Source organism: Coffea eugenioides, chromosome 3 (assembly GCF_003713205.1).
Source record: "Coffea eugenioides isolate CCC68of chromosome 3, Ceug_1.0, whole genome shotgun sequence".
Lineage (NCBI taxonomy): Eukaryota > Viridiplantae > Streptophyta > Magnoliopsida > Gentianales > Rubiaceae > Coffea > Coffea eugenioides.
In genome coordinates this window covers 10150767-10177942 of record NC_040037.1, presented here as the reverse complement: position 1 = coordinate 10177942, position 27176 = coordinate 10150767, and the positions used below count along the sequence as shown (strand labels likewise).

The 27176-nt window shown below is 34.6% G+C and overlaps 1 protein-coding gene across 1 annotated transcript; it reads right to left on the bottom strand.

Annotated features, from left to right (window-relative positions):
* Positions 1–220: 220 nt before the first annotated feature.
* On the bottom strand, positions 221–6443 carry LOC113766005. The gene is made up of 6 exons (XM_027310237.1): positions 6080–6443; positions 5561–5932; positions 5226–5444; positions 3745–4656; positions 1027–3652; positions 221–932 (listed from the first exon to the last, which is right to left on the bottom strand). The coding sequence occupies exons 1-6, from the start codon at positions 6441–6443 to the stop codon at positions 221–223; spliced, it is 5205 nt and encodes a 1734-aa protein (XP_027166038.1).
* Between the last annotated feature and the right edge of the window lie 20733 nt (positions 6444–27176).

The window sequence follows — 27176 nt, the reverse complement described above, 5'->3', positions numbered from 1 at the left end:
ACTTGCTGTTTTTCCTGAACAATAACTTTGCATGACCAGTCTTGCATATCAGGTACAATTTCTTTTATGGATAAGAGCTTGTCCATGCTGAATGGAAAACAATAAAGGAAATATCTATGAAATGTGAGTATGAATAGAGAATTGCATTGCAGGTATTATAACAACTAAATAATAATCATGGAGAACAAACCTTAACTTTAAATAACTGTAACATGCAGTGCTAGTGTTCAGTTAGCTGAAGTATTTCCTGAAATACTACATTTCTAGTCTTGCAATCTATTTTTATACCATCAAAAGTTCCAGGCAGAATAAGAACTTTAAGTGCTGCAGAAGTTTTAACTCTAGATAAAGCAACATATAGTTGGCCGTGAGAAAAAACTGGTTCGCGAAGGTAGATTCCAACATAATCTAGTGTTTGCCCTTGGGATTTGTTGATTGTCAAGGCAAAACAAACACGAACAGGAAACTGTGTTCTTATAAATGGCAGGCCATTTTTGTCATCATCAGACACTTGTAAAGGAATTTTAGGGAGGAAAATTCTCTTTCCTTGATGCTGACCAAAAGCAATTTCTGCACAGATAGTATTCTGCCTCAGCTCTCTACAAATGAGTCGTGTACCATTGCACAATCCTTCTGTAGGGTTCAGGTTTCTTATAAGCATGATTGGACAATTTTCTTTGAGCAGTAGCTTGTGAGGAGGAAGGCCTTTTGGATTTTGAGAATTCAAGAAATCTTCATAGTCTCCTTGATGTCGTGGATCAACGGTTCTATCAGAACTGACATAGACATGAAGATTTCCCGAAAATCTTCTGATCATTAGGTCATTTATTTCATCCACTGAGCTATTTTTTGGAGCAAGGACACATCTATTGATCATACCATAAGGATCTTTTGAATACATAGTTAAATCCGGAAAAACAGATTGAAGCAACCTGTTTGTAAGAAAGCTGAGTAAGAATATATAAATATTCAACTACAGAGGAATGACCAGATAAAAGCAGGACTTGGAAGGGAAAATTCTTTAACCTGTTCAAAGATTCTTCTTTTTCAGTATAAGGAATGACCATCTCAGAAGGTAAAGTTATTTCACCATGCCTATCAACAGCTTCTCTTCCTTCTCCTATTCTCAATAGGAGTTCTGAGAATGCTGGATCTAAGATGGCTCGCATATTTTGTACCAGCTGGAGCTTTTGCATGGAAGACCACAAATGAGAGCTAGGAAGACTAGATTCTATAAGAACCTGTTTTGTAGCCTGTCTGATAACTGGCAAAGTTTGACGAAAATCGCCACCGAAAACAACTATTTTTCCTCCAAATGGATCGTCACAGTCCATTATATCTCTAAGCAAACCATCAAAGGCTTCAACAGTTTCTCGTTTGGCCATTGAAGCCTCGTCCCACAAGATTAACCTTGATTGAAAAAGTAATCTTGCAATACTGCCCTGTTTACTAATCTGGCAGGTTTTATTTCTAGAAAAATCTAACGGTATGTTAAATCTAGAGTGGGCTGTTCTTCCTCCTGGAAGAATAGAGGCTGCGACACCTGACGTTGCAACCGCAATGGCAATGTGGCCTTGGGATCTCAAAGTAGCTAGAAGAGACCTATATAGGAAGGTCTTGCCAGTTCCTCCAGGGCCATCAATAAAAAAACTTTGGCCAACAGGAGAGAAAACTGACTGGAGAATTAAATCATAGGCATGCCGTTGTTCAACATTCAATCTAAAAGGCATTAGAAGATCCTCTGCCAGAACTTCAATATTCCTCTCACATTCAATTTCCTTTGTTAGCTGATCAGAGTGAACATCTGCTGAAGTGTTTACAGCTAAGTGGTAGTCAGCAAAGCTTTTACCCATTTGTTCGACCATTCTTTTAATTTCCTGTAGGACTTTATTTCTAATTTCTTCAGCCGTATAAAAACAAAGATGTTGGGATCGCTGGTAATCTGCAGAGAGATCTAGCTGAAATTTGTCCCAAAGAAACTTAGGATCCGCTGGAGCACAATGAACAAGAATAGTAGCAAATAACAGTCTCAAAGAGGATGGCATTTGGAAAACAACTGCTTCTTCAAGAGTCTCTTGTATATATGTATCAGACTGTAAAAGTCCAAGGGCCAAAGCAGCATCTCTAAAGCAATTCATTTTTTGGCCATTAATAGTTAACAGGTCATCAAATGACGTAGGTGCTCGAACATGAGTTAGCAGGAGTCTAAGGTAATATCTCTCTCCTTCACGAGGGCTGACCGTGACCAGCCTTCCAATGGCTTTTTTACGCTTTCTCTCAGTCCAAGTTTTAAATTTAAAAGACCAAACAAAATGTTCTGGAAATTCCCTATAAAAGCACTTCAACGTTTCAGCCTTTGCATTTGTTTTGTTCATCTTGAAGAACTCAGTTAACATGGTCTTTGAGAAATCAATTTTCCTCAGTAGCTGCAAAAGGTCTGAGTTTTTGTTGAAAGTGATAAGCTGCTGCCCAGGTAGGTGAACTTGGAGAGTATAGACAGCTGGAGTCATCTCGTTTAGCCTAAATTCAAAGATGCGCCAAAAAGCCTCAGGAGGTGAAATCCATCTTCCCTGCTGGAATTCTTTAATTTCATCGACATCAGGACGGGAATCATCAGATATAATTTTGAAACTGATAAGATCGTGTCCTTTAAAGACGTACTTGTATAAATATTTAACCAGCTTCAAAGTAGAACAGATTTCTACATTCATGTGGCAATCAAACAAGGCTAAAAGATAAGGATTATAAGGAATGATCCATCTATTGTCAAGTTCAAACCTGCGGACAGTTATCTTTCTGCCATTTTCCCTTCTCCTATAGTATGGATAGCTGTCTTCGGCATGAGTTGTGTGTTCACAGAAGTTTTTTGGATAATGATTTTTACAGCTACCATTTTTCATACAAGGGCTATTCCTGCCCATTTCCCCGCAAGGTCCATGAACCATGTGCTTAAGAACAAGAGAATACAAATGAGGGAACTGCTTAGGATCAGGGAGCTCAGCAGAAACTATTCTATCGTATGACTCAGGATTAAGCAGCTTGAATTGTGGTCTCAAGATTAATAACAAGTGAGCATGAGGAAAGCCACGTTTCTGGAATTCAATAACGTAAACGCATGCAGCGACCTCTCCAAAAATTTTTCTGTCTAAAAGTTCAGCCTTGAGCATTTCAAATTTTGCCCTGAATACTCTAGACAAAAGATCTGGCCTATCTTGAGGTTTTTCCTTAAATTGCAGATTATCTTGAATTTCTTTCCACATTGGATTACATGTCATGGTGAGGAAAATATCCGGCTTTCCATATTTTTGTACTAATGACATTGCATCAAGATATCTCCGCCTCATATCTCTTGGCCCACCGATAAAAGAAGCTGGTAATATCACTCTGCGACCAACTTTTGAGCCTTCACTCTGACCAATGGAAACACTATCCAATACTCCTGCAAGGATTTCTGTTCGAACGTCATTTTGCCTCTTGAGCTGAAAATCCAGTCGAGACGTTTCAATTTTTACATAGGAATCAACAGAAAATTGCTGCAGCAATCTAAGAGTATGCAATAGCATGGATTCATCATTTTTCCTTATCTGGAACCTATAGCAGTAATACTCTCTAGCTGATACAGTATGTTCATCCTTCTTTCTATGATCAGCAGCTATAGGAAATGAAAAAACGCTACATGTAAACAAAAGTTTATTTTGATAACCGTGGAACTTGGAAATTATAAAAGCTAGGAGATGTACTTGCCTCTCTTTTCTAAATCCATAAGTTGGGCTGGTTCCTGTACAGAAGAGGGATCAATGATAACCTCTTCATCACAGGAATGATCAGTTCGCTTTCTTTTATAGACTCGTTTAATTCCGTGGTGCCATCCAGATTCACCACGAGGAAATAAGAGAGGATACTGCAAAGGGTCATAACAAGCATAATAATGCTGGACCTTGTGAGCAGCATTTGAGTGGCTATAAACGAGAATATGCGCTTGCTTATTGACTGATTCATCATCATGTTCAGTCCATATAGCGGCAACTTGAGAAGTAGAAGGAAGATTATAGATACGCTGGTCAAGGCCAGGAAAACAGTTAAGCACAATATTATGCTTTTCAAGATCTGGAACATCCCTTAGATCCTTAAAGAATCTAGCATAAGGATTATGAGAAAGTATGTCCATCAGAAGCTTTAAAGTGCTCTGACGTAACTTATCAGAAGTAGCGACTCGCTTGGTCAATTCTTCATCGGTATCAAAAAAGTAGAGATGGATCCCACAAGGCTTATGATCAGGCTGTGACAAACTGTTTAGAAAATGATAAACCTGTCCCTGAACACGAAAGGTATACACTCCCATTGCATTCCTTGTCAATTCTGGGTCATACTTTGCAGCAAATGAGGTGAAGGACAAGTTATTGTTATAAGTACGAGACAATCTTCTAAAATGCTCGCATTCTTCATCATTTCCTATAAATAAACGCTTTAGAGCATAAGGCATTGCAGGAGCAACAATAGAAATTTCTCTTTGGGAACAACAAAAGCTAGGGGGTTCCAAATGAAATCTTTTAGCTCCACAATATTGACAATCAGGAGCATCAGGCAGCAATAAAGATTCTTTAGGAATTTCATCAATCTTAGATTTTTTTGAGCGACGGCATCTAGTAACTGGCCCTGCAGTTTAGGTTATGTGATGGGAACGATGTTGATAAGGAAAGCTCAAAGAAGTATAATATGAAGGGAATATGGGGAAAAAGTTCAGAAATAAGACAAACAAACAAAGGGCAACCTGATTGCCTCCTCCTTGTCAATATAACGTTTGAATGATCGCTTGTAGTAGCTGGAAGAGCAACAGCACAATCAGACGATTTGCTGGTCCCGTTTGTGTTGCCTGGCAAACGGTTGTATTATTCTAAGAAAGTAACTGTTTGCTCTTATAGTGACAGGACATCTACAATTATACAATCATGAATTCTAATAAGTTGGAAATAGCACACAGGATTGTCTTAGATGGGGGTAATTAATTTTTTTAAAAGGTAGATGTTGAACACTGAAAGAAAGGAAAAAGAATTAGGAAAGTGAACGAATAATATGTATAGGCTGAGCAGGTCTAAAAGAATCAGTTTCGAATGTAACAGGAGAAGACACATCATGCTCACATAAGTGGTCTAAGGACGAAGTAGCAGAAGAGGTAAGGAATCTAAAATTTGACCTATCAATAGGTTTAAAGATGCTAGTCAAACCTTCAGCGGGAGGATGGCAGGATTGTTCATTTTCATTAAGGCCTGCAACTGTAGCTTGTGAAAAGGGGGATGCTGCTGCAGACAGATGACGGAGATGCTTCTGCTTAGAATAGTGGTTATGAGGTAAACAATGGGAAGGGAGAAGGTCGTTCTTTTTTCTTTTCTGAGAACGATTCTGCGCAGAACATTTCCTACAGGGGACTATGTTGCTGCACGAAGCTGCAGCAATGCAGAGATATAGATGGTCTTATATATATAGGAATAGCAGACAAAAGATGACGATATCAGGAGCGAAAAGGAAACATAGCGAAAAAGATTCCCAAGTGCTGCAATACCTGTACCGTGACAGATGTTCATAGATGGAAGATTGAATGCAGCAGAAGAAGAAACACAGTTCCTGGAAAGGAAATTTGAAGCCGTTGAATTGAGAGAGCTAAGGGGATGAAAGTTTAAGGTCTTAACAGCGTTAGAGGTGACACGGGCATTTTCATTAAGAGCATCAAGAGTTTGTTGATTCTGGTTGGAGCTTCTAACAATGCTATCTGAAGGGTGATCCAGTGTTTCAAACCGGAAATTGCTATGGGTCAGGTCAGAAGGCTGAACAGTAGCTGAATGATGAGGAGAGAAAAAGGCTTGCTCTTTCATCTTTGTAGCACTAGAAACTGGTTGATGTTGGCTAGGGTGAACTGTACCACCCAGGAGAATTGCTGCAAAGTGAACAAATAGATGGCCTAACTTGTATCAGAGAAGTGCAGAGAGAACGAAGACAGGAAAAGATGCCAACACGGGAAAAACAATTAAAGAGCTAAATGGCTCCGGGGCAGACAGCTAGTCTAGGACCACGGCATTTATACCTTCTGGAACAAAATTACACTGTACTAAATGCGGGAAAATAGAAGAGGAAGCAGCTCCACTGGATAGGCACAGGGAGGCAGCTATAGCGGTAGACATATAGTTCAACGATTCTTTAGGCGCAGCAGGATGATGATCAGCAATCTGATTGTGACCACCTGCTAGCTTATCATTACGTGCAGGAGCAGAATCAGAGAAACAAACACCAGTTTCAACATGCCCGAACGGGACCTTACGAAGATAAGAGCGCGATGGTTTCTCCTTTTTCTTAAGAAGCCTGGCCTCACACCTCCGGCGCGAAAGGGCAGCCTTATCATCGGAAGACATTTCCGCGTAACGCTTGCGGCGCAAAGCATTTCTATCCATCTCACTAAAAGAGCTAAGAAGGAACAGGCTGAATATAATAAATTTGCGCGAACCGACAGTAAGTATAAAAGAACATAGCAGAATCCAAACTAAAGAAGACGACAAACGCGTGTGGTTCTAAAGTATGAAATAACCAGGAAGGGGGGAAAAACAGCCATATACATAGTCGACAAAAATGGAGCTATAACTAAACAAAGACAACTATATACACAGTGTGACGTAATACACTATTAAATAACTCATCTTTATATCCTGAAGCTAATCTTCAAGATCTATCCCCTAGAAGAAAATGGTCAGTTGGAACCCTACATTTGTTACTCTATTGTAGGGCTTAGTGCGAAGTTTATGACAGCAAAAGAGAACATACCAATTAGCAAAGATATGTGGTATTCACCTGAGATGAATGAGCCATAAATGGCCAAGATAGGAAATGTACAGATAAGGCTATTTAAATCGAAGGTACAAGACAAATTCAAGATTTACAGATTGGGTTCTGAGTAAAAAATTAGAGGCATCTCTAATTGGGCAAATATCACTGCAAGACATTTCCACGTAATTCGTTCAGCGCAGCGCATTTGTAGCCATCTCACTAAAACAGCTAAGAAGGAACAGTCCAAAAGCTAAGAAGAAATAGTCCAAATATAATGGATTTGCGGGAAATTACAGTAAGTACAAAAGAACATAGTAGGATCAAAATTAAAGAAGACAACAAACGCACATTCTTGTAAATAATAGAATATAAAAAATTATATAACGAAACGATGATAACATGCATGGACAGCATCTACACTGCAAGAACGTAGCAAGGGAAAGCAATAAAGCAAGCATGCGTATTGTGAAGAAGGCATGCATGTTGGGGAAAAGGCGTAAAGCGTGAAATGACCAAGAAGGCGAAAAAAACAGCGACTAACTGATGCAGGCACAAACAAACAAGCATCTAACCTGCAAGGGAATTTCTGCCAAAACACATAAGAGAAGATGAAGTCCATAGCAGGCTCCACGAAAGGATGAAAATGCGGCCAAATTCGACAAATAAGGACATCAAATAAAGCTGTAAAAGAGAAAACGACACCCACAGTAACATGAGATGCTAGAAAGGAAGGAAAAAAGCGGGATTTTTTTTCTTTGAAAAAAATGAACTCACCACAAAAGCAGAGGCATATATCGACCAGCATTTATCAGCAGGGGAAGGGGGGAAAAAAGAACAAAGTTAGTGGGAAAAATGAGCCTAGTTTCCACAGTTCATAAGCAACAATAGGAAAAAAGCATATAAACCGATAAATGAATGACTTACCGAGACAATATTGCTGGAGCAGGCGAATAGAAACGAAAGGCTCAAAAGAACAGACCAACAGGCAAATGAAAGAAAGCCAAACCAAGCTATAACTGAAACAATAGAATGGAGGAGGGAAAATGGTAACCGAAAGCGTAAAGCAACTACAAAGCATGATAACATCTGAAAAATCCAGAATACAAAGAATGGAGCAGGTTCAATGGCAGTACGGAGAAGGACGTTGGAAAGTATCAGAGTCAAAGAAGAGAGGCCTCTTTGAAAGTTTGCACAGTGGCTAAGCATTCTTTTGACATATATAACCCAACACAACAAAACTAAGTCAACTCACAAAAAAAGATTGTAAATAAACATGTAAATCAAGGGTAAATAGGTAATTCATGAGCTGTCACATTGACTGAATACCAAAAATCTGACATTAGGTAAAAGTGAAAGGAAGGTTAATCTCACAAAAAACCTGACATTAGGTAAAATTGAAAGGAAAATTGCATCATTATCACCACTATCAGTCCATCATTATTTATCACCACTATCGGTCCATTGGTCAGTTCCATGCAAGCAGTAAAAAAAAATTTTGTATAGGCAGAAGTCCATTTTTTCGGCTCCATACAAGCAGCCAAAACACAACCCATTCATTCAAAACGCACCCAACACCGCAAAGCAAGCATTGAGCACGTGGAGGAGGACGACAACATTTCCACCCATCACAAAGCGACACATCAGCACCACACAGAAGACGATTTGGCAACTTTCCTAAGCACTTAGACTATATATGGTTGATAAATTGTTGCCTTTGCTAAGTTGATGGATTCGAATCGCTTCTCATGTCATGTATATAAATCTAAGGATTTTTCTAATGGGTGCCCCATAAACAGTCGTTAGCGTTCACCTAACCTACTATATATATACACATACTAATAATTATTGCTTTTTATTATATTTATATATTTTATCTATAAAATCTTAATACTATTCTTTGTATTTATTTCATTTCCCTAACTAATCTCGTATTTTCAAAAATAGGACACATGAAATATTCTTAACAAGTGCAATAGTAGACAAACCCTAAATGTAATTATTTGAAAAAAAAAACCAAAAATCTATGGAAGGCTATTTGACTCGACCAACCCAATCTCGATCAATGATGCTCCTAATCTACGGGCACAAACAGATCAGATATGTGAGCCTCACATGATTATTCCGTGTACAGAATAGGATGGACTTATTCTCAACTAATTTTTGAAACTTGGTTCTAAATTCTGATCTTCGAAAAGTTAATTTTTGTGCTCTCTGCTAAATTTTGAACACCCAATGATTATTCCGTACATAGGAGAGAATGGGTATGTTTTCAATTGATTTTGAAAACTTGATTTAACTTCTGATTTCGAAAAGCTATTTTTGTGCTATCAACTGATTTTAAAAATTTTGATTTTTTTTTTGTCTAAAAAAGCTTAAAATCAGTAGCATATCTTTGACTACTTTTGGCTTTTTGATTCTAGCATACTCTTTCATACAGACAAACATACCTATCAAACTTTAACATAATTACCGAGCCCGGGAAAAATTTTACTGCCATACACATCTCTGTCATTTATTACTATTTGTACCCCACTTCTTCTTTTCCAATATTTAGTCATCAGAAGAAAAACAATTAATTACATAAAAATACCATTTAAATAGTACAAATGTCACTTTTGTACCACATAACGGCAATTTGATCATCTTTTTGTCAAAACCAATTTTCAACTCTTTTTGTCAAAACCGAGAAATAATTTTTTTCAATTGTAAACAAGAACACTACTTATTCTAAAAATCTAATTTGAATACCGAGGGAAAAAAAAAGTTTCTCTTTTAGATGAAAGGAGATAGCGAGTCAAAAAATTTCTCTTTTACCACCCATCACATTACCAGATTCCTAAATTCTTAAATATGAATTCTCAAATCTTACACCTAATTTTCCAAACTCCAAAGTTGTGAAATCTGGATTGGTTTGTGGTCAAGAGATGAAGTTGGGTGGATGCACTTACAATGCAGCTGAACGTGAAGGTGTCGGGCCTTGGAACAAAATGTTTGGATTGATGTTTTTCCAAAAAAACTTGTACTTTTTCCGTGATCACATTTTTTAATCATCATTTTACTTCATATACATTATATTGTTACAATATCTCTAAAAAAATTTCCGAAAATAGCAATTCAAACAGGAGTAAAAATTGTGATAGAATACACAAAGCTATTGTGGTAATACGGAGGATCTGAAAAAATAAGTATGGGAAACAATATGACAGGCATGTGCATACCCTATGTTATTGTTAATACTTAATATTCTTAATTCCTATTTTCTTTTATACCTTTTTCTATCTTTTCAATTTTTCTTTTTCTTTCTCTTCATCAATTGCATTTCGTGTGTGTGTATGTATATGTATCTATACACACACATATATATAATAATAATAATAATAATTCACTGTTCAATTCCCTTTCTAGTAGGTCGTTGAATTGACCACTTTCATTTTCTACCGAGTGGAAGCTTGATATTTTTTGTTCATGTGGCCATATTTAGTTTTTTTTTTTTGAATTTGAATAGATTTCGAGTATTTTATTTTTTGTAACAATCAATAATTATTGCTTTTTATTATAGCATTCACCTAACCTACTATATATATACATATACTAATAATTATTTCTTTTTATTATATTTATATATTTTCTCTATTTAATCTTAATACTATTCTTTGTATTTATTTCCTTTCCCTAACTAATCTTGTATTTTCAAAAATAGGACACATGAAATATTCTTAACAAGTGCAATAGTAGACAAACCCTAAATGTAATTATTTAAAAAATAAACCAAAAATCTATGGAAGGCTATTTGACTCGACCAACCCAATCTCGATCAATGATGGCTCCTAATCTACGGGCACAAACAGATCAGATATGTGAGCCTCACATGATTATTCCGTGTATGGAATAGGATGGACTTATTCTCAACTAATTTTTGAAACTTGGTTCCAAATTCTGATCTTCGAAAAGTTAATTTTTGTGCTCTCTGCTAAAATTTGAACACCCAATGATTATTCCATATATAGGAGAGAATGGGTATGTTTTCAATTGATTTTGAAAACTTGATTTAACTTCTGATTTCGAAAAGCAATTTTTGTGCTATCAACTGATTTTAAAATTTTGATTTTTTTTTTGTCTAAAAAAGCTTAAAATCAGTAGCATCTCTTTGACTACTTTTGGCATTTCGATTCTAGCATACTCTTTCATACAGACAAACATACTACAGAAAAAGTAAATTATTTTTGGAAAAACATCAATACAAACATTTTGTTCCAAGGCCCAACACCTTCACGTTCAGCCGCATTGTAAGTGCATCCACCCCACTTCATGGGCATACCCTGTGTTATTGTTAATACTTAATATTCTTAATTCCTATTTTCTTTTATACCTTTTTCTATCTTTTCAATTTTTCTTTTTCTTTCTCTTCATCAATTGCATTTCGTGTGTGTGTATGTATATGTATCTATACACACACACACATATATATATATTATAATAATAATAATTCACTGTTCAATTCCCTTTCTAGTAGGTCGTTGAATTGACCACTTTCATTTTCTACCGAGTGGAAGCTCGATATTTTTTGTTCATGTGGCCATATTTAGTTTTTTTTTTAATTTGAATAGATTTGGAGTATTTTATTTTTTGTAACAATCAATTCCATCCATTTATTTTTGCCCACTTATTCCCCTTTTCTTTTTTACTTTCTTAACTATCTCAACTTTCAGTCCATTTAATTCTTACTTTACATACCAAAATTGACCAAATTGTGCAAATGGCACTTGTGAGGCCTGTTCTCGTGAAATCTACATGGCGCTTTTGGCATTCCATGTAGTAAACGATTGAACAGTTGGTGATTATCTTTTTTTTTTAAATAAATTTAGCTACATGTAGTTAAGTTTTGTGGTGACAATATTCACATATATGTGGTGAAGATAAGAGCAAGAAGAGATGATTTTCTCTCACATTATTAGAAATCTGCCTATTAGCAGGCATTACTCTAGCATTTGATCAATAAATTTGATTACCAAGAAAACCATTTAAATGTTGTGTTCGATGCTATAGTAATTGTTAGGTATGTAAAAAAATAGTGTAAACCTTAAAATACACATTATGCTCCTTTAATTTTATGGGACATTATCCAAATTTGTGAGGAGAATCCAACCTTCGAGAATCTTGTATAGGAAATGAGATTAGTGACGGGATTTTCATATCAATGCAAGTTTAAATTCGATTTTATACCCGTTGACTGCAAGTATACAGGCCGAAATTGTAATTTGGAGTATGTATCGGGTCGATCCCACGAGTAGCAAATTAAACAAGTACTAAGCCCTTATTTTTCTCCATTATTTAGACTCACAATAAATTTGAGCAGAGAAAGTATATTGCTATAATCTACAAATTTGATATACAGATATAATTTAACAAATGCTAAATGCAAAATGAGAAATTTCACTCAAGGAAGAATCTAGGGATGTAGATTCCACTTATGGCTTAAACAACACAAATGAATGGATTTACCTCTTGTTATTATTCTTGTTTAACTAGGGATTCATTTCCAAAATTACCAAGTCTCATTTTCATAATGAAATGGCCTAGAGCAATATAGTTTTCCCTATTTTCATGGTGAAATACTACTACTACTCTGTTTTATTTCATGAAATGCTAAATAATCCACCTAAATGTATCTCTATTTTCATGAACATACAACTTAAACTCTACTCATGTGTTTCCATTGTTACTATCTATTCTCATTGAATAATAACAACTATAAACATGCTATTGGTGATCAATCAATAACAAGTAATCACAGCTTCAAAAGTAGACAAGTTAATACAAGATATAACAGGTGTGAATCACATTCAATTAATATTATTTAGCCATAAGTTTCATCTACTCCCTAGATAAAGAAGTTTAGCTACTCATGAATAATTTAACCATCAAACTCACAAGTTTATTAATGCAAAACATCATAAAGTACAAGTACAAGAAAGATAAAAGAAAGCTTAGCCAATTGATGGTGAAGCCCTCCAATTTCTGCTATGTTCTTGTACAAGATGATTACAAGTGAAAACTCCAAATGCTTCTCCAAGGACTCCTAACTAGAGAGAAAATGTTACAAGAAGGAAAACTAGCTACGTATGGTTCTTCCTTGCTTCTCCCCTGTGTTTCTGCATAAAAGGTGGTAGAAAGGCATTTTTTCTCCTTCATGATTTCTTCCACTCAGATTTTGTAAAAAGAAGTCAAAGATATGATGTTTTCTTTTGTCTACAACTCATTTGGTCTTCTCTTTTGTTGCAGAAGCATGTGCCGCCGAATTCACTCAGCCTAAATAGCAGAAAAGTTGTGTGAAAAGTGAGAAAAAACGGCTGTGCCACTTGCAGGAGAGAGAAGTAGATCCGAGCCTCGGATCCGAGGGGTGAAAATGGATCCGAGGTCGGATCTTCAGGATCCAAGGCCTTTTTCTCATGGATCCGAGCTCGGATCGCTTTGTTTTCGGATACACTACTCCAGAAGTACAGACGAGGGCTTGAATCGCCCCTTGTTCACACGGATCCGAGCTCGGATATGTTTGAGTTGAATTTCCAGTTTTTTCACTTCTTTCCTTTTTTCTTCATTTTTGGTCCTAGTTTCTCTTGTACTTTATCCTCAGGACGATTCTTTACAATTCCTTCATCACGCACATGAATTCCATATATTCATATCCTTCATATTTTCACAAAATTAACACATTAATCCACTCATTTATCAAATTTTGAACACTTACACAATACTTAATCAATTATCACCAGAAAGAGTTCAAATATGGTTTTAATCTTCTCAAAACAAACCAAAAGTTCAAATCAAATTTGTACAAAATATACGTTAAATATTCACTTATCAATTAGTCTAGTGACAGTACTTGCGTAGGAAATCGTAAATAGCGTACTATAATCTAAGCCTGCAATTTCTTTTCCTTTTTCTTCTCGTTTTGGAAACGTTTAACAAATTCCTAAAGTCAATAATTGAACGTTGTATTATCACCTTGTCACATTTGGAACACAACTGACGGAGGACTTTGAAAAGTCGGTCAAAATGGCTCTTAAATACACAACTGCCTTTAACCATTTGACACGTTAATTTGAGCGGATATTTAGTAGTAATATTTAAGTTCAAAAATTCAAGTTTCTATTCATGCTTATTTAAAAAGAAACTTGAAATAAAAACTCATGCTTATTTTACTTTTATAACACTAGTTAAACTTGGTCAACTTCTATAATAATTTATTATGTCTTTTAAGAGTATGTTGTTTTCCTTTTTCTTTTTTCTCTTTTTTTTTATGGTTGTTCTCAAGTTGCTACTTGTTTTTGTTTGTTAATATTTTGTGTACGTAAAATAAAGTTTTAAATTTGTTCTAATTGCATTCTTTTTTAATATTTCGTGATTGCTTTTGTTTGTTAATATTTCGTGTACGTATAATATTATACAAATTTCTTTTTTAACCTTTTAGCATTATATAATTTCGGATTCTTCAAATTTACAAACAAAAGCTTACTTTGTATTAGCCTAATTTTTCGCTAATTCAAAATAATGCAATCCCGATGTGGTAAAAATTTCAGAATAGTTCATGAATTCTCCTCTCATTTATTTCTTAAAAAGTCTGGGATTTTCCTTAATAATTTTTTGGGGACTAATACCAGTATTTTTTACAAGCATATAATATTTTCTGCTTTATATTAGAGCTGTGGTAATACTAAAAGATTAATATGACCATAGCATCAAGTATGATCCTAGATGATTCTAATTAATCAAGTGATGAATTATCTAACTGTATCAAATCAATAAAAAAACACCTTCTAATATATATTATATGTATATAGATCATGATATTAACTTCGAATCAATATTGTTGACTTGCAGATTCTATTTTGTTTTGATTAATTATGGCAACTTGAGCATGACTAGTCTAACGATTTCATTTCGTCTGAAACAAATACCTCCTATCTTCAATTTCATGAGAAGCTTACAATCAGCAAGACAACTAATTTTTCCTCTTAATTAGCGAGTCCAAGAACCAAAATGCAGTAATGTCTCCATTCATTTAATGGAAGAAAGCAATTGCATATTATCCCTAGAATGTAGTTCTGATGCATGGACCTTTCACAACAGTTTGCAAAATTTCTAAAGTCATGAATCATAAATTTTTTTAGAATATAAGGACTAAAGTACAAACTTATTTTCTATAATTTCAATATTATTATACAACAAATTATATGTCTCTTACTTACATTTTCAAGTATAATATAATCTAGCATTCAATAATTTAAATACATAGAATATTACAATTTACATTTATGAGAGCCAAGTATTGTCGGCAGAGTCATCCATGCATGGTAGCGGCGGGTCAGGGCAGTTCATATATGTGGAGGCGTTTGCTTCAGATTCGTGAGGTGGCGGAGCAAAATCTTTGGTGGGAGATGCGGTCGGGACAGTGTAATTTCTGGTTCGACAATTGGATGGGTTCTGGTCCTCTGTGTCAACGGTTACAAAGTGTTTCTGATCACTCAGTTAGGGATTTCGTATTGAATGGAAGGTGGAATCAACAGTTGCTACGGCTTTGGGTTCCTGATTACATAGTATCAGAGATAATTACTAAAGTTGCCCCAGTGGGATCCGCGGACGATCGTGCGGTGTGGGCCTTGACAGAGTCAGGAGATTTCTCCATTGCATCCACATACGTGCTGCTTGGTAGTCAGACCCCCTCATCTTTCATGTTCGATAGGGTTTGGCACCCTGTAATTCCAATCAAGATATCATTCTTCATGGTTAGATTGCTGCGGGATCGTTTACCGTTGGCATCGTCCCTAGGAAGGTTGCAAGTCTATGGCCCTTCCAAGTGTTTTTGCTGCTTGGCCTCGCAATCTGAGTCATTGGATCATGTCTTTGCGGAAGGTGAGTTAGCTCTTTTTCTGTGGACCTTTTTTGGGAATAGCGCTGGAGTGAGTTATAGAGGTATGGGGGTGCGGTCTCGTTTGGCGGCTTGGTGGTGCCAACCGGTTCGGCACTCTCGTCTGGAGTCTTTACATTCGGTTTTGCCTTGCATTATTTGTTGGCATATTTGGTTGGCACGGAATCTTGCAATTTTTGAAGGGCAGCTCCTGCGTCGACAGACCATTTGTGACCGTATCTTGGCAGATGTCGTAGGGCTATTTTCCAAGAAGTTTGCAGGTGAGTTTTTTGGGGTTGGCTCCTGGTCGACGGTCCTCTCCATCTTCTCTGGGTGGAGGCCTCGGTATTCCCATAGAGTGGTTTGTTGGGAATTTCCAGTCCAGGGAGCCTTCAAGTTAAATGCGGATGGGTGCTCGCTTGGCAACCCGGGCGTTAGTGGCGGGGGTGGTGTGCTTAGGGACTCGTCTGGTGCTTTGTTGTTTGGCTTTTCTGTTCCGTTTGGGGAACTTACATGTCTGCAAGCGGAGATAAAGGCTTTGGTGTTTGGGGTGCAACAATGCCGTCTTCGGGGTTTCTCGCGGATTCGGGTGGAGGTGGATTCTCTTGTGTTAGTCAACCTCCTGGTAAGACAATTCAGGTGTCCGTGGTCAGTTCGGTCGGATCTGGAATCGTTACGGGCTGTCCAAGGGTTGGAGTGGACGGTGGGGCATTGTTATCGGGAAATGAATCAAGTGGCGGATGCCTTAGCCAAGGTTGGGGCACATTCTGAGGGTATTATTTTGTATACGACACAGTCTGAGTTGCCAAGGGTGGCAAGGGGGGCCTTAGGTTTAGATAGGTCGCAGATTCCTGCGATTCGTACTCGAGCTATTTCTCACTGAAGCCTGTATATTTTGATTTTCTTGATTCTAATAAAATCGTAGTATAAAAAAAAAAAAAGAATATTACAATTTACAATAAAATAGCTATGATTAGTAAAAGTGTTAATAAGTTGTGACAAAAATAAGTTTCAATCAATTAGTAGTATTAAAAAGTATAAAGTAAACAATTTTTTTAGCTAATCTTTTTAAATGTATAATTTATTATCTAAAATTGACAATACAAGCTATATAAAATATTATTCTATTTATGATGTGTTTCCAAGGAACTTAAGAAGTGAGTGTGTGTTTGTGTGTGTGAAAATCCATTTATGTATGTGAAAATGTGTTTGTATGTGTGAAAAAATCTTTTTTGTGTGTTCAAATATATGTGAAAAAGTTTATGTATTAATTAATATATTGAGTCATATTTGGGTCATGGGTTTGAGACAACCCAATATGACCCAACCTAAAATCAATCCAATCTAAAGTTGAGCGGGTTAGGTATAACCCATTTAAGTGAAAACCGAATATTAACCCGCCCAAAACTCGTCTAACCCGCCCAATTGCCAGGTATAGTGATAAGTTTTCAAGTTCCTTCTAATTTTGTGAAGCAAAATAATTCATGTTAATATAGAATGTAAAATGATGAAGAGTTGTATGCTAGAAACGATTCATGAAACAAAATTAGTATATTTCTAGTATGTATTCTCGCAATTTTGTGTTTGTATTTTTCTATTAAGTTATCTTACTATTGAACTGTTTAGGCTTAATAAAGTTTTAGAATCCATCATTGTAATTAGTCCAAAACTTATTGAATTTAATCAAATGCTTCTTCTAATCCTGGCCAAAATTAATCTCACTTCTGATCTAATATCCTATATATATATATATATATATATATATATATATATATATAAGAGTTTGTAGGTGAGTATTGGAAAATTTTTCATCTGCCATCTTTGGGGATAATTTAGGTAGGGAAAAAATGTCAAATGCAACTGATTAAACCAAATATGCAACATTATAATATATAGTTGAGTTGGGTATGACTATTGTGTCCTCTCATTTGCAATTGGCTTATATTCCATGTGATTATCAAGCTTTTAAGTGGTGTTTAAACCACTTACAAATGTAAATTGCAATGCTTTTCATCTTCTTTTATAATTGTTGGGTAGCTTTTATAGCTACAATAATAGAGGGTCTTAATGCTAAAGGTGATTGGTTCAGGAAGCACTTAATAATGAACATAATTGATTTTGGTTCATATTTCCAATCCGTTACAAGTTTAATTATAATGCTTTTCACCTTGACAATAATGGAAACTTTTAATACTGAAGAATGTTTCTTCAAGTGCTTGTGCTCAATCTTTTGTTGTGGGTATTTGAATAGGTATGCTCATTTAGTCTCTCTTTCTGGAGTTTTGGATGTTTAGCTGATATAATAAAAACTATGAGTTTTCTACAATATATTCTCAATAGCTATTGTATGAATATGGAAATTTCATTAAGGAATACATGATACATACATATGAATATCCATAGGAACCTTCTTACATTTTCTAACTATATTTCCAAAATCTGATGTTCGTGGATTATCTATTGACTGCAATTTCATGACCAAGGTTGGATCTAAATCTGCCCTTGTAGTTGATACATGTTAATTGTTGATTGGATATGACTATGATTGTGGTATAATGGCATAATAACAAAGGTAATGATGTTTTTGCTATTGTTATTGTGGTATGGTGTAATAATCTACTACAATCCTATGTCTTTTACTTATAAATTTGTTTTCCTTTATAAGTTTGTTGATTTGGCCAATTTACTTATAATTTCATACACTTCAACTGATTTAATTAAACCAATTACCATGCAGTTCTAATTCTAATATCTTTTTTATAAATTTATTTGAATAAATATTTTATCACATAGGTTAAGCGCGGGCTTCCCCCTAGTAGAACTACAAAATAAATAACTCAGCATAAAGAGATTGATTGTGGTTCATATATTAACTAATTAGTGCTCCTTCTCCAAGAGGTACACGAGTTATCTTTTTTTCTATAGATTCAGTAAGAAAAATTAGTCTTAGAAGATAAAAAATGGTCAAACTCATCATTAAAACATTCCAATATTGCTTTTAATCCCTTTGGATCATTGCATCTTAAGTGTTCCAGTCCCAAAAAGGAAGACAAAGAAGAAGGGACAGAATAAGAAGACCTATCAAGTCTTCCTTGTACAATAGGGATAAATTGTAGCTTCGTTTGTGGTACAGAGTAACAACGCCAACCAACTTGAGTTGAACTTGAAGGTAGTAATGGGTTCTCCCAAAATAATCTCCATATTCCTTTTGGTCCTAATTTTACCATCATTTTCAAAGACTTGTGAAAGCTTTACCGTTGATCAAAGTCATGATAACCAAGTCAATCATAGAACGTTTGGAAGATATTAATGGAGGAAAGAAGAGAAAAGGAGACTATTGAGGCTAGGGAAGTTTTGGCGTTGAATATAATGGAGTGGTGTAGGGTGGGATGGGGTGGTGGAGCAAAACTTGGACACGTACAAGACTAGGGAGGGCCAATTTTGATATTAAAGATATCATTAGGTGGTAAAAACTAATTTTGTTAAGGATCCACTTCAAAAGAAATAATATTCTAATAAGGGTTGAAAAATAAATTAAATTACTTGAAACTAGAATCAAGTTCAATTTAGTAAGAGTTAGTTTGAACTTAGTTTTTCTAATTACTCAAACCAAACTTAAACAGCATTTTATGTTGGGTGAATTATCAAACTCGACCCAAACTTGACTCTATTAGCATAAAAAATGAAATTTACATATAAAAAAGTTTAACTTACTCGAACTTGGCTTGAGTTTGATTCGATAAAAGTTGATTCAAGTTTAGTTTCTTAAATAAACAATTCAATGTTGAGCACCATTTGAAATTTTTTAAAATAATAACTTCGACATTAGGGCGTTACTTGATTATGCTCATTTATGTCCCTAATTTCAATGTCAAGAAATAAGAATTTCAGAATCTTAGGGTTGTATTACTGAATTAATAGTTATTGGATCTTAGGAAAATAAAAAAGAAGTAAAACATGATGTGATAATGCACAATCAAGTAATGAAGACCTGTTGTCCAAGAAGACCTGTGAAGTCTTCAATAGATGTCTATTCAAAAACAGGTAATGAATAATGATGATGACAACTTAATGTCTCCTACAAGAACGCGATAACAACCCGGCAAAAAATTCACACCACGCTGCCAACGGCCACTGACTGTTGATTAGTTAAATCTGTGTTTAGTTTGTGATGAACACCACATTTGACCATTCAAAGTCATCATTCTTGACCTTTTCTAACTGAAGTTAGAAATTCGGCTATTATAAACCTAGATCTCAGAAGAAACCTCAAAAGTCGGCAAATTTTGAGGTCCTCCCACGGACTTATAAACCCAAACCCAAACCCCTCCCAGAACCGATGTGGGATGGCAACCCCACAAGGGCAAGCCAGTAGACCCGCTGCTACTAAGAAGTAAAGACCCCCACGACACCCGGTATGCTACCCTTGCAGGAATTTGCCTCTTGACCTTTTCTAATTGAATTTAGAAATTCGGCTTTTATAAACCTAGATTCCAGAAAAAACCTCAAAAGTCTGCAACTTTTGAGATCCTCCCAAGGACTTATAAACCCAAACCCCCCCAAGAACCGATGTGGGATGGCAACCCTACGAGGGCAATTCAAAGTCATTATTCGATAACTGGTATTTTGAAATTCTTAAAACGTTTATAGAAAAAGAAAACACAAAGGTGAGAAAGGAAGACAAATTGTAGGGCTCGAATTAAAGTCATTTTGCTTTCGTTTCAATGTCAGGTGAAGAGAATATACGGGATTATGTGTGGTCCAAAATTAACTACGGAATTACTTTCAATGTGTAGTTTAAAGAGCAGAAAGAAAGTCTTAAGTTACTTTTGCACTCACAAGAAAATTTGGTAAAAAAAAAAAAATCAAAGATATTTGATTAATAATGAGAGTAGTTTGAAAAATAAAGTCCTGACAAAACCTATTTATAGCCCAATATGCCCGAAACTAAAAAGGAAACAAAAATTGAACTTTTGCCAATAACAAAAGTAAATAAGTTGCAGCAGCGCTTATTTTGGGCTTTAATAAAAGGATTTTTTTTATTTATAAAATTTGGCCAAAATATGAAGCATACCATTAAAAGCTTGGCGGCAAAGTTTTAGTTGCAGCAGTTCATATTATTTTTCTTCTTTTTTTTTTTTTGTCTTTTCAGCAAGCTTTTCAAGGTTTTGCGGTAATTCCGAATGGCATACTAATGAATTTCAAACCTTTCTTTCACCATTTCCTAAATCTTCCTATATATAGTTGAGCAATTGCACCAACCTTTCGCTAGGTGGTAGCTTCCGAAATTCCCCGGTTTCTGTAGAATTCATGGCCGCCAACGCTCTCACCACACTTTTCTTTCTCGTCTTACTTTCAACTTCATCCATCTTACCTGCAGCATCAACAACAGTTTCTGGGACAACAAGTAAGTCTCGTGGTCCAATACCTTGAATAACCTATGATAACTTTTTTTTTTGTCAACTCAAGAAACTTGACTATTGACTTTACAAACCTAAGTCCACAGTACACCTCAAAAGCCATGATAACTAGTGAAATAACCTATGATAACTTGGTTTATCGTTTTATGTGTGTTGTACTCTGGTCTCATGCAGATGGATTTCGGGGTAAAGGTGCCAATCTTCCAGAGGTAAAGATAAGCCCAGGTGTCTATCGTACACCAGAGTCTCATGTACAGGAAAGGAGACGTGGGGTTGTGGGGGGGCGGGGGGGCGAGCCGTACGGATAGGCCTAGCTCCCAGTCAGTCACCACATTCTGGGGGAGGAGGACGCGTACCAACAGTCGGCCAATGATTGATTTCTCCCAGTCGGACGATACTTCACAATTTGGGCTGGGATGTTGCTTCTTTTTATATTTGTTTGTAAGCCTATATAGTATATACGAATGGGCATCTCCAGTATCAAAATAATCTGTTTTTACATGTCCTCGTTTTGCACATGGAAAGCTGTATATTCAGTTTCCTGTTGTTTGTTTTTGTGGTTCGTTTGGACAGTGCTTGGTTGGTAAATATCAAAACAACCATCCCATGACTCATGCATAACGTAATCGGTTATATCCATATAAATTGATGCCTTTGCTAAGTTGATGGATTCGAATCGCTTATCATGTCATCTATATAAATCTAAGGATTTTTCTAACGAGTGTTTCATTAACAGTCATTACCATTCACCTAATCTACTATATATATATATATACTAATAATTATTATTCTCTGTTATATTTGTATACTTTTTTTATTTTATCTTACATACTATTCTTTGTGTTTATTTCATTTCCCTAATTAATCTTACATTTTAAAAAATAGGACACATGAAATATGTCTCACAAGTGCTATAGTTGACAAACCCTAAATGTAATTATTTAAAAAAGAACCCAAAATCTATGGAAGACTGTTTGACTCAACCAACCCAATCTCGATCAATGATGGCTCCTAATCTACGGTCACAAACAGATCAGATGTGTGAGCCTAACATGATTAATCCGTATAAAGAATAGGATGGGCTTATTCTCAACTAATTTTTGGTTCTAAATTCTGATCTTCGAAAAGTTAATTTTTATGCTCTCAGCTAAATTTTGAACATCCGATGATTATTCCGTATATAGGAGAGAATGGGTACGTTTTCAATTGATTTTGAAAACTTGATTTAACTTCTGATTTTGGAAAAGCTATTTTTGTGCTATCAACTCATTTTAAATTTTTTTTTTGTCTAAAAAAGCTTAAAATCAGAAGCATCTCCTTGACTACTTTTGGCTTTTCGATTCTAGCATACTCTTTCATACAGACAAACATACCTTTCAAACTTTTTAACATAATTACTGAGGCCGGGAAAAATATTACTGCCATACACATCTCTGTCATTTATTACTATTTGTACCCCACTTCTAAATTCGCCTTTGCCTCCATGCATCTTCTTCTTTTCCAATATTTAGTCTTTACAAGGAAAACAATTAATTACACATTTAATTAGTACAAATGTCACTTTTGTAGCACATAAGGGCAGTTTGATCATCTTTTTGTCAAAACCAATTTTCAACTCTTTTTGTGAACACCCATGCATTTATTAAAATATTTTATTTTTCAATTGTAAACAAGAACGCTATTTATTCTAAAAAATCTAATTTGAATACAAGCAAAAAATTACTGTCGTATCCTTATTCACTTTATACACTCGTTGCTAATTTGAATACAAGCAAACCCAGGGAAAAAAAAAAGTTTCTCTTTTGGATGAAAGGAGATAGCGAGTCAAAAAATTTCTCTTTTACCACCCACCACATTACCATATCCGTAAATCTTTAAATATGAATTCTCAAATCTTACACCTAATTTTCCAAACTCCAAAGCTGTGAAATCTGGATTGGTTTTGAGAGATGAAGTGGGGTGGATGTACCTACAATGTGGCTGAACCTGAGGGCGTCGGGCCTTGGAACAAAATGTTTGGATTGATGTTTTTCCAAAAATACTTGTAATTTTTCCATGATCACATTTTTTAATCATTATTTTACTTCACATACATTAAATTGTTACAATATTTCCAAAAAATGTTCAGAAAATAGCAATCCAAACGGGAGTAAAAATTGTGATATAATATACAAAGCTATTGTAGTAATACAGAGGATTTGAAAAAATAAGTATGGGAAACAATATGACGGGCATGTGCGTACCCTATGTTATTGTTAATACTTAATATTCTTAATTCCTTTTTTCTTTTATACGTTTTTCTATCTTTTCAATTTTTCTTTTTTTTCTCTTCATCAATTGCATTTCGTGTGTATGTATATGTATATGTATATGTATGTATATACACACACATATAAATATATAAATATAATAATAATAATAATTCACTGTTCAATTCTCATTTTAGCAGATTATTGAATTGACTACTTTCATTTTCTACCGAGTGGAAGCTCAATATTTTTTTTCATGTGGCCATATTTAGTTTTTTTTTTAATTTGAATAGATTTGGAGTATTTTTTTTTTGTAACAATCAATTCCGTTCATTTATTTTCACCCACTTATTCCCCTTTTCTTTTTCACTTTCTTAACTATCTCAACTTTCAATCCATTTATTTAATTCTTACTTTACGTACCAAAATTTACCAAATTGTGCAAAATGGCACTTGTGAGGCCTGTTCTCGTGAAATCTACATGGCGCTTTTGGCATTTCATGAAGTAAACGATTGAACAGTTGGTGATTATCATTTTTTTCAATGCTATATAATAATTGCTAGGTATGTCAAAAATAGTGTAAACCTTAAAATACGCATTATGCTCCTTTAATTTTATAAGACATTATCCAAGTTTGTGTGGAGAATCCATCCTTTGAGAACCTTGTATAGGAAATGAGATTAGTCTAGTGACAGTACTTGCCTAGGAAAACTTAAATAGCGTACTATAATCTAAGCCTGCAATTTCTTTTCCTTTTTCTTCCCGTTTTGGAAACGTTTAACAAATTCCCAAAGTCAATAATTGAACGTTGCATTATCACATTCTCATATTTGGAACACAACTAACGGAGGACTTTGAAAAGTCGGTCAAAATGGCTCTTATATACACAACTGCCTAAAATTATTTGACACGTTAATTTGAGCGGATATTTTGTAGTAATATTTAAGTTCAAAACTTGGGTAGAACTAGTGTTCAAAAACCTAATGGTTCACATTGTGTTACATTGTTTGGTAAAATGATTTGAACAATTTGGATTAATGAATTTTTGAACATCGGATCTATCTAAACGTAAGCCAATATTTAATCATTGTAGTGGGCATCTAATGTGATTTAACATCCTAAGTACCATTTCGATACATACTTTGTTTTATATATTGAAGAATTTGTATCATATAAAGACGTTGATAACTCTTTTAACAACATGGCTATGCTTTGGCTCCTAAAATGCTTATTGATTAGTCATTAGTGATGTTCCCAATAACAGATTCATGTCCTATTTAATTTAATTTTTGTTAGAGGGGTCTGACTTGATTGCACAAGAATTTAGAAAGAATGTGTTACACTAGTTTAATATATTTTGTTCTCACATTAAATTTGAATTCAACAATGTGCTAAACAGATTGGAAGGGTTTCTCAGGTTTAATATGTTTTGTGTTGTTGTGTCTTGAATTCGTGGTTTAAATTATGATTGTGATGAACTAAATTATATCTAGGGATAGGATTTTGTGAAGGAGTTTTGATTATTTATGTTAATTAAATTTTTAACTTTTGTCTTGATTTATTTATCTTGATTTAATTATATGTTTATATTTGGCTACCATAGACATGCTCTTAGGGTTTGTATTGAACTAAGAAGGGATATACAATCATGCACTTGATAAATAAGCATACTTATCCTAATCACTAGAGTAGATTAGGATTTGTATGACCTAAATATATCACCTAAGATTTTAAAGGATTTAATTAATCACAACTTAGATGTATTTAGAGATAATCAAAGGTACTTGCATGTGATACATTCCTGGCGTGTTAAGAAATTAACTAGATATTCAACTCAAACTCTGGATTAAAATCTGAAATCCTAGTCTTTTGCCAATTGTTTTCTCACCTATATCTTATTTGATTTGAGTGTTTATTTAATTTCTCAAGTAGTGATTAAAATACCCTTTGAGGTTAAATTTTGTTATTTTTGTTAGAATAATTAAAGTAAAAAATTAATTCGTTCCTGTGGGCTTGAACATGGAATACTTTAGATAATTTATTATTACGATCAATACTGTGCGCTTGAAGCAATTCGTTGATCACTACCTGCCCTAAATTTGTGGATTAAAAGAAATTTCATGTTACTTTTGCACTCACAAGAAAATTTGGTAAAAAAAAAAAAATCAAAGATATTTGATTAATAATGAGAGTAGTTTGAAAAATAAAGTCCTGACAAGACCTATTTATAGCCCAATGTGCCCGAAACAAAAAAGGAAACAAAAATTGAAACTCTGCCAGTAACAAAATTGGTAAATAAGTTGCAACAGCGCTTATTTTGAGCTTTAATAAAAGGATTTTTTTTATTTATAAAATTTGGACAAAATACTGGCCAAAATATGAGGCATAGCATCAAAAGCTTGGATGCAAAGTTTTAGTAGCAGTGAAGTAACTTTAGTCAAGAAGAAGAAAATTGTAGCAATGTTGGAATCTTAGTGGAGAAGATGAAAGACAGAACCGGGTTTACTAGGCTTTTCATATTATTTAACTTTTTTTTTTGTCTTTTCTGTAAGCTTTTCAAGGCTTTGTGGTAATTCCGAATGCCATAATACATTTTGCATTAAGTGAGTAGTTACTCATTTTTCTTTCACAAATTTACCCAAATTATACACTTATGAATTTCAAAGTGTTTACTTTCCTAAATCTTCTTATATATAGTTGAGCAATTGCACCAACCTTTCGAATAGGCGGTAGCTTCCGAAATTTACCGGTTCCTGTAGAATTCATGGCCGCCAACGCTCTCACCACACTTTTCTTTCTCGTCTTACTTTCAACTTCATCCAATCTTATCTGCAGCATCGTGAACAGTTACCGGGACAAGAAGTAAGTGTCCAAAAAGGGTTTTATTTATTTTTTTATTTGAAAAATATATTTTGGGTGATTCAGTATACCTTAACTCAATATTAAGTGGCGATTCTTATTTTTTTTTTCTTAAAAACCCTTTTTAGACTATTATTTTGAGCCAAAACCATCGCACTTTTTAAATCCCATTTTAGACCCTTTTTTCTTTATTTATTTTCTAAAAATCGCAAAAACTCATTTTTCACTCATCTTTTAATAAAAATTCATTTTTCAACGCTTAGATTATTTTTCTTTTAAATATATACACACGCAGTATTATATGTATTTATTTACTCTTAATAATTATACACGTGTTCACGAACAAATTCGAATAGTTAGCAAATAGGTTCACGTTCAGCTCGATTATTAAACAAACTTAATATTGTATTCAAACTCGATTCGGTTAGTATACAATCAAACTTTTTTTTGAAATAAAAATTTGAACATGAACGTAATCGCGAACAGTTTAGTTGTTAAAAGCTCTTCTTGATGTGGATAGATTTGCTATCTTTTTCAAAGATTTTTACTTGCCCAGTCAGTATTTAGCCAATCAACCAGCCAGTTGTTAGAGATATAGACTTTGCCATACCTGTTTTTTTATGTCAAATTTGTGCTCATTCTTGTATGCCACTTAATCTTTGCAATCTTTTTCCAAAAGTTTTTTTGAATGCATAGTAATTTTTTCCCTCCACAAAAAAGAAAAGTTAAAACATTTCTTTACTCATCCAATAATCATTTATCATCTAAACAAATTTTTAATTTTTTTTGAATAATGGATTTTAAAAATTATTTTCGTTTCACGAACAAAAAATTTAAAGCAACCACAGAAATAATGGATTAAATTTCTTTTGTAGTAGCATCATTTGGTGCTTCGGTTGTAACTCATTTGCTTTGTTGTTTTCGTC

What these genes read in the sequence shown, in the direction of transcription:
- LOC113766005 (XM_027310237.1), bottom strand. Translation starts at nt 6,443, where the DNA reads ATGGATAGAAATGCTTTGCGCCGCAAGCGTTACGCGGAAATGTCTTCC. An exon ending in GAACATCTGTCACGGTACAG is followed by an intron (nt 5,445 to 5,560) that starts GTATTGCAGCAC and finishes GCATTGCTGCAG; the next exon opens with CTTCGTGCAGCAACATAGTC. An exon ending in AAAGAAGAATCTTTGAACAG is followed by an intron (nt 933 to 1,026) that starts GTTAAAGAATTT and finishes TCTTACAAACAG; the next exon opens with GTTGCTTCAATCTGTTTTTC.